Genomic DNA, 14,566 nt, shown 5'->3' with positions numbered 1-14,566 from the left:
CCCTGTATTTGAAAACCACTATAAAGACGGGGTACGCGTCAGCCGGCAGGGTGACTAGGGACAGATACAGCACACTGTAGTCGTGTACCCCCATCTTTATAGCAGATTGCCCTATCTGTCCAGAGTGACCTGCTGTCTGATTGTAGATGCTTTCCCCGGTCTTTATAGCAGCCAGCAGGGTGACTAGGGACAGATACAGCAACCTGCTACAAAGATGGGGTGCATTTATTTAATTATACATGGGGAGAGGTATTTAATTATACATGGGGAGAGGTGAACGCTTCTTGTGCTGTAGGAGAGATCATGCAGCTATGGAACGCCCACATGGGCGTTCCAGCTTTGGCAGTAAAGTCGCAAGAACGTCCAGCATATCGGTCGAACGTGCGTACACACTACACTTTTGTTCAGATATGGACCCGGCAATGAACCTTCGACCGACCGAGTGTGGACGGGCAAGGCCGTTTTTGGACATTTATCGCTCATACGGGACAGCGTACACAACTATACAATTGAACGGCAGTCCGACCCAGAACGGAAGAACGGCCTGACGATTGTACCCAGCTTTACGCCATGTCCTCTAGTCCCCACGGGGCATCAAGAAACCCATATGCTGCATGAATTTGGCAAGGGCACCCAGGTGGATGCATTATACATTGCGGAGTGCCGAACCAATTCAGCTCTTTTTAATTATATGACACCATAGACACAGGGGCTGATTTAGGGATGAGGGCGCCCCTAGGCACAACAATAATGTTTACTAAGTAGGACAGTTTATAGGGGCAGTATCTCCATGTCCTATCCATTTACACGCTATTTAAGATGGAATATAGTACAGTACAGTGGACATTTTGCAGTTATTGGTACATTTTGGGCTGACAGTACTATCACAGGCATCCAAGTGCCGCCCCCAAACATGTGCCACCCCTAGGCACGTGCCTCACGGGAAATTCGGCTCTGCATAGACGCTTATACCCTTATCCACCCTTTGTTTATATCTATCTATCTCTATATATGTATATACCCCCCAACATACCCTACTCCCCCTATTCCACCCACGTACACCCTATAATCCTCTACTCCCATCACACACCCTGCTTCCACTGACTGTACAAAAGATACACATCCCTTAACACCACCCACCACCACATCCCACATGACCTCCTTTATTTTTGTTATGTTTGTGTCCCCTTCTTGTAGGCAATAGCCACCGACTTACCAACACATCGGGCAGCCAGGTGGGATGGGGTTAAATTCAGCATGGGCGGCTGGGTCTGGTCTCCATCCTGCAGCCTGCGCGGCGCACCAGCCACTCCCGGCGCAGGCTGCACAATTAAACAGCGAGCAGAGTTTAGAAGGCAGACATCCACACAGTCACATCCACACAGATGTAGCGTCGGTGGCTGTGAGACGGCTGTCACCGGGCTGGGGGAGCAGTGGCGCAAATCGGATCCACAGCAGCAGAGAGCCATGCTGTCACACTCACATACTGCCGCCGCGGTGCAACATCAATTCCCCGCTGTCAGCACTTCCACCCCTCAGCGGGCCCAATGAACTTGCTTTCTAGCATACTTTGCCTACCGGCCGCCAGACACTGAAATACATACCAGCCCGGGGGGCATGTGGCACCCTGCCCCCCGGCCCAGCCCGCCACTGATTAGGGGCCAATATAAGGAACTGTCAAACACCCTTTTTTCTGCTAGACAGGAATCTAGGACGCGAGGGCACGAGTTTAGATTAGAAGAAAAAAAGATTTTGTTCATCTAGAAGAAAAAATTTCTTTACAGTCAAACGTTGGAACTCTTTTCCTGGAGAAGTGGTGTCGGCAGACACTATAAATACGTTTAAAATAAGGTTGGATAAACATTTATTTGTTAAAAACATCCACGGGTACAAATAAGTAACATAATCTGTCTTTAAAATATCGGAACATACTATGCAACAAGGGATAAACTATTATAAACATAGGTTGAACTAGATGGACGCAAGTCTTTATTCAGCCTCACCTACTATGTACTGTAACTACCTATGATGAGAATCCTGTCCCTGACTCAGAGGAAGGCACTGGCTGCTGGTAATGGCTGCAATAGACTGTCATGTAGTGGCACTTACAGTACATTTACATGTCACAGCATTGTGAGGTTGCTGGGGGACATGGTGACATCACTGGGACACACAGTAGGTAAGTATAACTGCTACTTCATATCTATAGTGAAGGACCCATAATACTAATACATATTGCAGTATTTTTAGATAAACCGCATGGTATTTCAACCCTTCTAAAGAGGAAAAGTCATTAAGTTGCCCGTAGCAATCAGCTTGTAGTTATCAGTTTACTAGTACATTCTATAAAATAATTGGCTACTATGGAAAACATATCCCCTTGTCCTTGTTGGAAGGTTTGATATACATTCTCCCTCCCCCATTGTGCTAAATGCCTGGGCAGTAGTGTTTCAGTCCATTGACACTCAGGGGGAAATTTACTAAAGGAAATTTGTAAAAAGTAGGTCTAAAAATAGGTGTAATTGTATCCAGAAATACACTTATTTTTAACATTTTCTATCCCAAAAAGATGGCATTTCATATTCGTATTGATAGCACATCAATCCATGTCTAAGCACTATTTATCATACCAGGTGTCACATTCCTCATAGTTACACTGCCAGGTGTCGCTATGCTTCTATTTATTATTGGAAGAATGTGGTAATCATTAGGTTGTTACATTGCAGTAACATGTTTCCATACAATATAGTAGAAAATGTCTAATTAAATGTCCTGAGAGGTATGAAGACTAATGTAGAGAAACTAATTATTGTTACACAATTAGGCAAAAGCCAATGGTTGTTAGGGTGTCCAATGATTCTCATGGGAATACTTGAAGTCGACTACAGTATATTGAATTTCTATTTATACAATTCATCCAAAGATGTGTAGATAAGAGAGGAATCCAAGAAAGCTGTTTCAGTCACTAGATTGAGCGATCAAGAGAAATAAAGAACACAAAGTTGAGCTCTAACAAAAAATCACTGCTATCTTCCTTGTCGGTGCAGGTATTATTATTTAGCGAGGCTCTGATAGAAGCGGTTGTGATGATTTGTGTATGGGATTCAGATAATCACACTTTTCGGTAACGGATCACATGATGCAATGGCTGCAGGAAGGGCCAGATGTATCAAGCTTCAAAAAGTGATAAAGAAGAGAGTGATAAGCAGCCAGCCAATTAGCTCCTACCTGTCATGTTACAGACTGGGTTTACGTAGGAACTGATTGGCTGGCTGTTTATCACTCTCCACTTTATCACTTTTTGAAGCTATCAGTAACAGTAGAAGAGCTCAAGCCTCAAATTAGGGTCATTTTGTACTTATTCTCTATAGTATTAAGTATTACTAACTGATCTGCTGCAACAGCTAACCAGTGACAGTTACTACAACTTTTAAAAAGAAAATGTGATTTTGCCCATAACATCAAATCAGATTCTATCTATAAATGTATGTACTAGGGGGGTAATTCAGTCCCGCTCGGAGCTAGCCAAATTTGTTCCTGTGCAAACCCCCTGTGCGAACACCTTCGGCGAGTATCACACTCGCCAAAACGTGGCAGTGTTAATCTCCCCCGTGGCAGCGTTAATTTCCTGTGAATCACGGCCTTTCGAGGGGAGGAGCGGGGCTAAAGATGTTAATCGCGTCATTTACAGATGGGGCTGGCATTTCTAACGCCAGCCCCGCCATCACGCCAGCCCCGGCTGGGGGCGCACGCGCATGAAACGCTTGCGCGCCGCCTGGCAACGGATCCTGCCTCCGGTCCCTGCCGCCTCCCCTGCTGTCACCGCCCGTCGTTACAGGTACCCCTCACCGCCCCGAACGCCCCCCTAACCTTGCCCGTCTCCCTGAAGTGGAGACGGGCAGGGACACGCAGCGTCCCCGCTGAGAGACTGGGACGTGCGTGCGTGTGAGACGCACGTGTGTCTCAGTTCAGTATAGCCCCTGTCCGCCGGCACTCGCCAGCGGGGAGGGTCTGGCGAGCCCCGGCCAAGGATGGCAGGGGCTCCATCTGTAGCTTGATGGCATCAACATCAGGCCCCACCTCCTGAAGTGCTGCTGACAGTCTCTCCCGGGCTTCTCCTGGAGAGTAGACTCTAAAAGTAGGCAACCCTGCGTTACATGCTCGGGGCAGGCAGCTGACGTCACATGTAAACGTACACATCCCCTCGCATGCAAATGCTGGGATTTGCACATCAGGGATGGGGCATTTGGCCGGGCAGTGTGTTTACCTGTTCGCTAAGCTGCGAGCATACGCAGCCAAGCGAATAGGTCTGAATCATGCCCTAGATACCTAATAGAAGCGGTTTTAATGGGCAACACGTTCACTTTTCTTTTTTAGAAGTTTTATTAAGCCTTGGTCTGAGATATTCATTAATATTGGGACTTGTTTGGGCAAAGACCAAGTGGAAATAAAGTGGATTATTCTGCTAAAGACTGTAGAGTTCCTGCATTAATGTTTTTTAATATTGAGGTAATTATATAAAATAGAATTATACCAGTGTGATACATTTTTCTAGTAATGTAACATGTCACTACATGTGCAGACTTGTGGGATCCAGTATAATACAAGAACTGGGCTTAATAACTGTCAAATTAAAGTACAGATACTGTATACAGTATGTTATTTTTTTTTAATTGTGTAGTAATTGGTTTTATTGTTTCACACCAGACTTGAAATGACTATCTGTCAAATCTTGCATTCACAAAAGTACCTGATAGACTTGTGGCTGCAAGTCTATGATCCTGGTCCACCAACATAATTTTTATACTATTATATACCTTAATTTGGTGTGAGTGAACAGTACTTTTGCACAGGGTGCAGTGTCCTCGGGATACCAACATCACTGCCTCACACACCTGCATGTCACTTTTCAGTGGCAAACGCAGTATTTTTAGAGGGGGGTTTACAAATGTAATTGAAAATCTCCCACTCTGCAGCATATTGGAGTAAGTACGGGAGTCTGGGGGAGCAGCAACAGCCTTGACATTTTTTTACACTGGATACTGTAGGGAATACAATTAAGATAAGTGGTCAGGAAAAGGTTAAACATATAATACACAAATACACAGATGCTGCTTTCCCACTGCCTACATGGGTAAAGACCCATTTCTTTTTAAATGGGTCTTTAAACTGTTAAAAGCCATAAAGGCCCTTTCCCACTGCAGGTAATTTACCGTTTAAAAGCCGTTTTTGTCCCATTCCCACTTACCCGTTTAAAGACCCGTTTAAAATAGTAAAGATGGAGGGGGGGTTAAAAAAAACGACGTGGGGTCCCCCCCACTGCCGTAACCAGCACCAGGCTGAAAGAGCCGGGCTGGTAATAAAAAATCAGGAAACCCGACAAATAGGGCTTCGCTGATTTTTTAAAACCAGCCCCCGGCTCCAGGTCCGGGGCTGGGTGGGGTCCCCCGTATTTTAAGAACCAGCCCCAGGCCAAACCAGCCAGCAGGGTAATGCCACAGCCGGGGGGAGACTTTTTATACAAGTCCCCCCCGGCCAAAGCATTCAGCCCTCTGACCAGTCAGCATGGCCAGGGGCCCTGGGGGAGTGGGGACCCCCCCCAATTAAGGGGTCCCCCCCCCTCCAGGACCTACCGGACCAGGCTTAAGCCTGGTGCTGTCCCCGGTGACCCTGTGCGGTGGTCACCAGGCTGATTGAAGTGTAAACAAATAGAATAAAAACTATTCTCTTTTACTGTGGAACTTTGAGTCCCAGCAAGCCTCCCCGCATGCTGGGACTTGGAGAACAACAAGTTCCAGCATGCAGGGCATTAAAGGGCCCGCTGGCACTTGTAGTTCCACAGTAATAAAAATAGTCAAATAATCACACTGACACACAATAAAAATAAAAAATAATATTACATCCAAAGCCCATACATACTGATACTTACCTATCTTGAGCCCGTCGGTAGGTCCCTGGGTCCGGTCCGGTGCCTTGGTTCTGGTGCCTTGGTTCCGGGGCTGGTCCGGGGCTTCAGAAATGTTTCATCTTCCTGCCCCTCTCATCCGAATGATTCTAGCGGCCAATCAGGAGCCGACTTTCTCGAATGATTCTATTGGCCGCCTAGCGGGCAATCAGGAGCCGAGAAAGTCGGCTCCTGATTGGCTGCTAGGCGGTCAATAGAATCATTCGGATGAGAGGCGTGGAAGATGAAACATCTCTGCGCCTCTCAAAGTCCGATCGAGTACCGGCGGCTGATGCGGTGGACTACGGCGGAGAAGATGACAGGATCTTCGCCAGAGGACCTGGTGAGTAGGATTTCCTTCCACAGGTCCCCCATGGATTTGTTCTGATCCAAGACCCCGGACTCTTTAGCCCTGGAGCCCCGGACCAGCCCTGGAACCAAGGCACCGGAACCAAGGCACCAGACCGGACCCAGGGACCTATGGACGGGCTCAAGATAGGTAAGTATCAGTATGTATGGGCTTTGGATGTAATAAAGTTTTATTTTTATTGAGTGTCAGTGTGTTTATTTGACTATTTTATTACTTTAATGCCCCGCATGCTGGGACTTGTGGTTCTCCAAGTCCCAGCATGCGGGGGAGGCTTGCTGGGACTCATACGGGGGACCCCTAGTCATTTTGTCCACCGTATTTTGGGAACCAGCCCCGGAGCCTGGTTTTAAAAAATCAGCGAAGCCCTATTTGTCGGGTTTCCTGATTTTTTAATACCAGCCCCGCCTCTTTCAGCCTGGTGCTCGTTACGGCAGTGGGGGGGGGGGGGGTCATGCCATTTTTTTAACCCGTTTAAAAAAACACAGTATTTTTAAACGGGTACAGCAACCTGGAGCATTCCCACTGCAGCTGTACCCGTTTAAAAAGCCTAAAAAAACATCAAATTACCGTTTAAGGGCTGCAGTGGGAAAGGGGTAAGAGATAATAGAACTAGTACTGCAATTTCTAGGCTCACAGTCTCCCACTTCATGGTAAGGCTCCTGTCTCTTCCTCCTTGTAGCTTCTCTCTGGTCCATTGCAATGTTTGGGTGCTCAGATCCACACATTCAGTAAATGTGGTAGAAGAAGATGGTACACTGGTGGCAGCTCTGTTGATCATATTATATACCAGTGCTATTGGCACTTGCCAAGAGTGGGGGGTTTCCGGGAAACCAGAACACCCCCCCCCCCCCTGTGTTTTGCCTGTGCTTTTATTTGGCCAGCAGGGTGCTTGAACTGGCAGCTGCATCCAGTGGAGTTGCCAAGAGCACTGCCATAGCAATATCCGGTACTTGTGTAGTTTCACGGCGTCTGAGTCCCCTTGCGGGGCTCGCTTCGCTCGCTACGGTCGCCACGCTATCTAAAATCAACTCCATGCCAACATGGATAGTGGGGGTATGAACTATCCATGTTGGCATGGAGTTAAGTTAGTTTATTTTAGATAGTTGTGACGAGCGTAGAACCCGGAAGTAACCCGGAAGTAGCACGGCGTAGTACCCAATAACCCCCGCTGCCCCCACGTCAGCTTGGGTGCACATAAGGCACTGACACCATCAAATGTGGCCATGGCCAGCCGCCACTCAGAGCTCACGTACTGGCAGGCGCAGTTAGTGATTAGCTGCCAGCCCTCAAGCTCCTGTTAGCTCCAGAAACTGTGGAACTATACAACCCAGCATGCCCTACCAGAGTTTTAGCATGCCCTAACAGCAATACTGTGGCAGAGCATGGTGGGATGTGTAGTTCCACAGCAGCCAGTGCCACATGCATAGGCAAACGCAGGGGGGGGGGGGGGGATTCTGGTTGCCCAGAAACCCCCCTCCTCTTGGCAAGTGCCTTAAATTCTGACAACAATAGCACTGGTATATAATATAATAAATAGAGCTGCCTCCATGTCATGCAGTGTAAGGGACAGAGCACAGCTGCTGCACATGCCTAGTGTTCCAGCTTCTTCTACCACATTTACTATATGTGTGGATCTGAGCTCTCAAACATTGCACTGGACAAGAGAGTACTGTAGCTGCCAGGAGGAAGTCTTATCATGAAGTGGGAGATTGTGGGCTTAGAAAGTGCAGTACTGGTTCTGTTATATTTGTGTAATTAAATATGATGATGTTTAACCTTTTCCTAACCACTTATTTAAATTTTAGGACAGCCTATACTATAGAACAGGCATGTCCAAACTATGGCCCTCCAACTGTTCTGAAACTACACATCCCAGCATGCCTTGACAAAGTTTTAGCATCCCCTAGTAGCAAAACGGTGGCAATGCATGATGGGACTTGTAGTTTCACAACAGCTGGAGGGCCATAGTTTGGACATGCCTGCTATAGACCATATGTGCTGATAAATATTAATACTGTATTTCATACAGTATCCAGTGTATAAAAATACCAATTTTCAGGGCTGTTGCCGCTCTCCCAGACTCCCGTACTTACTTCAATGTGCAGAGATTTTGGATTACATTTGGAAACACCCCTCTAAAAATCCTGCGTTTGTCACTGACATGATGTCTACCACTAGCCTAAACTGTGTTCCAAAGCAGAAGCAACATCACTAAATGAACATACAAATCAAAACTAATTTATAGTTGTAACTGTGACTTTGACCCAGAACTATGCAAAATGTATTGGAAACACCCTTATTTATAATTAAATGTTTCATTAGTGTATGCTCTTGCTAAGCAGACTATATTTAATGCACTCATTTACACAGATAACCTTCCTGAAAGATGCCAAGATCACAGTTCATAATATGGTTTCAGACATTCAGTGGTCATGGCATAGTGACCTTTTTATACCACTATACTTGTAATTGTGCTAAATAATTTCATACATTTAAATACACATGCCATAGTAAAGCTTAAAATGTATACAGTGCAATGTTTCCCTGTATGTTTACTTGTCTTTGTATCACATGTAATACTTGGAATGCAGCAATTAGGTAATTCACTATGTATAGCCTTGTAGCTGTGAATCTAAACATTTACAAATTATAGCAACAATGTTTTTTGTAATATATCTCCTTGTTCACTGAAAACAAATTGCTTCTGTTTGTACACATTTTATGATTGGCAGCCACCAGCACTGGTTTTGCCCATAAGCAATTAACTATAAATAATTTGAATTGGTCCTGGACCACCAACCTGAGGCACCCCTGCAAGTGTCCCAAGGCACAGGTTTCGATCCCGATTCAATTGGGATCGAAACAGGATTGAATCAAATGGTACACAAAATACATTAGATTTGACTATATAGTACAGATCTGTACTATGTAGTCTTGCCTGACAAGACTATTTTTCTATTAGATTTACACTACACGGGAGCGTGAATTGGGATTGAATCTACATCGAATGTAGAAAAGCCATTCAATGCCATTCTATAAGCAAAATTTTATAGAAAAATGGTGCATATCTCACCGTGTGTACCCTCTATTCGTAACACCATATCTATTTTATAGACCCTTTGCTGTTATAGTGAAATTGCTACATTTAGCATCCACTGTCTACTGCAGTGGTTCTTAAACTCGGTTCTCAGGACCCCCACACAATTCACATTTTCCAGGTCACCTTCCTGGTGCACAGGTGTGCTCATTACTCACTGACACATTTTAAAAGATCCACAGGTAGAGATCATTATTTCACTTGTAATTATGTGAGGAGACCTGCAAAACATGCACTCTGTGGGGTCCTGTGGACCGACTTTGAGAACCTTTGTGTTCAAGGTTATATGAGGTTTTCCCGGAAAGCTTTATCAGCAGTCCAGCCAGCATGAACAATCAGTGGCGTAAGTTCGTTCCAGTTGCCCAGAGGCAAGATAAATATTGGTGCCCCCCCAAATAGCTCAATCAGTAAGGTGTCTGTCTCCAATAAAACAGGTCATGGGTTCTGATACAGGGTGTGACACTTGCAAAAATGATGTTGGGAAGAGAAGTCAGCCACAGAAGCCATATAGATGGCTTTTAATTAACTGATTTAAACTCACAGGGGAGTAGAGGTGCCCCTTTGGGAGCAGGAGCCCGACAGCAGATGACTCCATTGCCTCCCAGAGTTACGCCTCTGTGAACAATCCCATATACTTATAGCCCTGTATGGAATCTTGAGTATCTGATAGTATTTGTATTTGGGTATCTAATATGAGAAAGTAAATGGTACATATACTGTATGGTAGTTGGATAACATAATACAGTATGGAGTAGTTCTATATCATATACATATGTATATACAGTAGCATAGCAGACAACTTATGAAAGAACACTTTACAAAAGAGAGCATGTCTTTATTTCTTTATCTGAACAAGTTCACAAACAGTCAGACTGACAGACCGGAACAATGTAAAGAACAGATGCTGTACATCATTTTACTAGTGTAAAAATCATGGTCACCCAAGTCCTTTCCCTGCTGCTGTGTGAGTGCTCGGCCCTGTCGCTCCTGTCCATCCGCTGTTTTATTCTATAAACATTTCAGAAGGAAGAAGTTGCACACGGAGCCTCTGGGGCAGTTGCATAGTTTCCCAATCCTGGAAGCCTTCCTGACCGCACATTGTTCTCCTACATCGCACTGGGGAACAAGGGGTGAGACAGACACCACACATGAACATTTGCATCCAAACTTACTAGATATAAAACCATTACACACTGTTCAAAACATGCTGCAAAGTTCTGTATTTCATCACCGAATTTCCTTTGGGTCATTACACTGTATTTCTGGACTATGAGGGTAAAGGTGGCCATACACACGCAGATTTATCTGCAGATATGTCTGGTTGGAACAAAAACATGGTTATGGATGAGAACAAAGACAGTTGACCATTTACTTGGAAATGCTGGAAAACTGACAAACTGTCACTCATCCATAACCATGTTTTTGTTCCAACCAGACAGATCTGAAGATAAATCTTACTAGTGTATGGGCACCTTAATTCAGACCTGCTCGCTAGGCTGTGTATAGTCGTTGCCCAGTGAGCAGGTAAACACGGCCCACTAAATGCACGCCCACCCTGCCACCGAAATCGCAGCGATACGATGTTAGCAGATGTGTATGCTTATACATCCACTGCGTCTGCACCAAGGAGAAATCATTTGATGGTTACTCACCATCAAATGATTTTTGCCTTTCTTCACTGGACTTACTTTTATCCTGGCCGTTCTTGTTCGAATTGGGGTGGGCGCCTACATCATGTGATGTCATCAGCCTACCCCCAAGCAGGCAGGGGCACACCTGTGTTTGCTGGTGTACACCCAGAGATTCCATGGGCGCGCCCACAATTTTTGTGGGCACGCCCATGAAACACTGGGCGGATCCCAGCAACCCCCCCCCCCCCCCCCTGTCACTCAATTTGCAAATGCCCGACACGGCCAAAGACAATTGCACCATGCGTGCCTATGCATGTGCGTGCCTACCCCCATCATTGGAGATGGAGACAAATTCTAACCTGTAAGAACGGATATGAATCGGCCCCCTCTCTGTAGCTGTGAATTTTAGCTCATAAGAATGATGAATATCACAGTATAGCATTGACAGTCTCATGTAGGGATATAAAGTGTTACTAGAAATAACACTATTCTGTGTTCTCCTCGCCACCTATGCCATACAGTAAGCATAATGTTGTTTCCATTAAGTAACATAGGTTTGTCCTCAATACCATAAAGCACTTAATGTATATGCATATTCTAAAGTAGCACCACACTAAAAGTGTTACAACTGAATATGATAACATAATATTATATTGTATTAGCTATAAGGCATTTTTTCATGAAAAATATAGCACTGAGAACTACGGCAGAACATAGATGCATGCATGGTAATAGAAGTACAGGGACTATGTATAAATCGGATAAGACCCCGGAACGCCGGACCGGACATCAAACTCTGCATTCTGGAGCTTGTAGTGCCAAGTCCGAGGGGTGTTTTGTCTGGGGGGATGCCTGTGATAGCTTTCACCAGGGACATGGGGAAGGGGAGATTACAGCCTTCCCGAGTGGTCTGGACCTTTCTGTTTTTTGCTACATGCACCACACAGGGAGGCGGTATTCTCCCCCTTCTCTCTCTGGTAGCCTCCCCGGACAGGACACACCTGGACAGGCATCCCCCTGGACCAGACACCGCAAGCTCCGGAATTACAGAAATTGATGAATGGAGCCTGCCCGGTCTGGCGTTGCGGGGTCCTGCCCGGGTCCGGTTTTTACCCACACCCTAAAATACATTTGCAGTGTTTTATGCAGAGACCATTCCTGATACATTAACATAAGTAATGCATTAATGTAACTCACACATTAATATATCAGATATAGTTATACAATGGACACATTAATATATCAGATACAGTCATACAATGGACACATTAATATAATGGATACACTGATATAAGTGACACAGTACACTGCGATAGGATTATATGGATAGCTAACTTACCACAGGAACTTGACCGAATTTCTTTTCCCAGGCTGGTACACGTTTACTCTGTAACTTCTCCAAGACTTCCTGCAGAGCACCCAGCTACAAAATACAGAATAATCAGCGTTTTCCTGTGCCTGAGGTATGAAAAGCTTCTACAGCTGCTACACCCTCTTACTAAAGCATAGGCATCCTGTCCTGTTGTGGAACTACAATTCTCAGCATGCCCAGCCTGTAGCACCACAATAACTACAATAACTGGAGAGCCACCTGTTGCTTACCTGTGGCATAATGAACAAGTTACATTTTCCTAATGCATGGATCACTCACCAACTCCTTCTCACTGGAGGGAACAATGTCTTTGGGGTAAAAGTCCCGGAGTGCCCTGGTCTCCAGCTCCGTGCTGTCCTCTTGTCCTCTGACCGAGCTGATGAGGATGAGCAGCATACAGCTGCCCAGGGTAAGGATGCGTAACCGAGAGCTGACCATGGTGCTGAATTCCCGTCTGGCACCTGGATGCCAATGATCAGTAGGGGTAGGAACCTTGTTGTCTGCCTGAGCGCTGCACAGCTCGCTATTTATCTCCTCCACTGCGATGTATGTGTTATTTAATGTGATGAACTCCTCCCATGGTGACGCCAATGAGGAGCATGTGGGGGAAGATGCAGAATTCATTGAGCTTCTTATACTGGGTGAGCCTTTGTTTAGCAATCAATCACACATCCTCAGGCTACGCTGGCATGATGGCACACACGGCATCTAAGACTTATGTTTCCTCTCCCATACGTCAGACCATTTTAATATCACTGTGCAAACTTTGTCAAATGACAAATCACATTTATCTGCCTGTTTGGAAATCATGTTGTAATATCTGAATACATGTTCTATCCTGTGGGCGTCGGAAAGTGTAAGCAAACGTATATCATCGCCAAGTTATCACTATGCATGCAACCAGTCATTATTTATCAAAGGTTTACCAATCACCCAGTTTTTATAACAGATAAACAGAACACAAGGTAAAAGAGAGAACACTTATCAACTCCAGTGCGAAATTTACATCAGGCTTTTCTATGGCTCCATAACGGTGGTAGAAGAACTATGAGTCCCAGCATGCCTTCTTCACCAGATTAATACGCAGACATTTAAATATATAGTTTTGGGTGGAGTTCATCAATATACATTATATACAAAGATATCATTTACATTTGGTATGACAATACACAGAACTGGCTTTTCGTAAAAATGTATCTATAAATACAGTAGGATGTTTATATACAGCATTGCCAGCACTCGTGTCTCAGTAGAAGAGAAGGAGATTTCAGTGCTGTATATGCTGGTTTGATTATCTTTACGACAAATTTGAGGCAGTTATTTAATGAGCCAAATCCGGAACCTGTCCCCAGGTTTGTAATTTAGGAAGGGGAAGGTGGACTAGTCTATTCTTTTAAGAAATATGCAAGATAGATGCAAACATGAACAATTGTTCATACGTGTTGTACAATATATTATTATTTTCCTGGAAATAAAATATAAATAGAGACAAACACACAAATCTTATTTAGGTTAAATCATATCCTCATGCATAAAAATGTATAATATAGCTACCGAAAGTCAAAACCTAAAACTTTACAATCTATGTTCAGCTCACAAAAAAACACCCCAAAAGGTTAACATGCACTGGGTCGACATGGAAAAAAGTCTACATGCACTAGGTCGACATTGACTAAAGGTCAACACAAGCAAAAGGTTGACATGGAAAAAGTCAATACATAAAAAGGTGGACATGAGTATTTCAGATTTTTTTGTCCTCAATGTCGACACCTGAGCAGGTGGACCCCCAGATAGTGTAGCACGTGGGTGTAGTATGACGGTCCAACAGGGGGGGATCCCAAAGGGCAGTATCCGGACATCAAAATCCCAACTGCTGGTGCGCTGACACTGGAGAATAGCCGGTGTCAGTCGGGATCCCCCCTGTCGGGCAGTCATCCGGCAGCCGTAGCACGTACCCTCACATGGCTTACTTAGCATACAATGCTTTGGGTCAGGTGCTGCCTTCTGCTAACACGGCACTCTGCACACTTTATCATTTCCCATTGAAGTTCATGTGGATGGTAAAGCATGATAAAGCTAAAAACGTTTAAAAAATTCATGTCAACCTTTTTATGTGTCGACCATTGCCACATTTGGTACTTGTGTATTATCT

General features: G+C 44.9%; 1 protein-coding gene across 1 annotated transcript; it reads right to left on the bottom strand.

The window, feature by feature from the left end:
- Positions 1–10,225: 10,225 nt before the first annotated feature.
- LOC146075128 (cocaine- and amphetamine-regulated transcript protein-like) lies at positions 10,226–13,053 on the bottom strand. Its single transcript, XM_083184041.1, has 3 exons — positions 12,694–13,053; positions 12,382–12,465; positions 10,226–10,527 (listed from the first exon to the last, which is right to left on the bottom strand). The coding sequence occupies exons 1-3, from the start codon at positions 13,036–13,038 to the stop codon at positions 10,420–10,422; spliced, it is 537 nt and encodes a 178-aa protein (XP_083040167.1). The 5' UTR covers positions 13,039–13,053; the 3' UTR covers positions 10,226–10,419.
- Positions 13,054–14,566: the final 1,513 nt, after the last annotated feature.

The sequence above is a fragment of the Crinia signifera genome, chromosome 4 (assembly GCF_055691185.1).
Source record: "Crinia signifera chromosome 4, ASM5569118v1, whole genome shotgun sequence".
Classification (NCBI taxonomy): domain Eukaryota; kingdom Metazoa; phylum Chordata; class Amphibia; order Anura; family Myobatrachidae; genus Crinia; species Crinia signifera.
The sequence above is the reverse complement of the archived record's forward strand: the minus strand, read 5'-3'. Positions and strand labels throughout refer to the sequence as shown.

What these genes read in the sequence shown, in the direction of transcription:
- LOC146075128 (XM_083184041.1), bottom strand. Translation starts at nt 13,038, where the DNA reads ATGAATTCTGCATCTTCCCCCACATGCTCCTCATTGGCGTCACCATGG. An exon ending in CCTCCAGTGAGAAGGAGTTG is followed by an intron (nt 12,466 to 12,693) that starts GTGAGTGATCCA and finishes TGTATTTTGTAG; the next exon opens with CTGGGTGCTCTGCAGGAAGT. An exon ending in AATTCGGTCAAGTTCCTGTG is followed by an intron (nt 10,528 to 12,381) that starts GTAAGTTAGCTA and finishes CTTGTTCCCCAG; the next exon opens with TGCGATGTAGGAGAACAATG.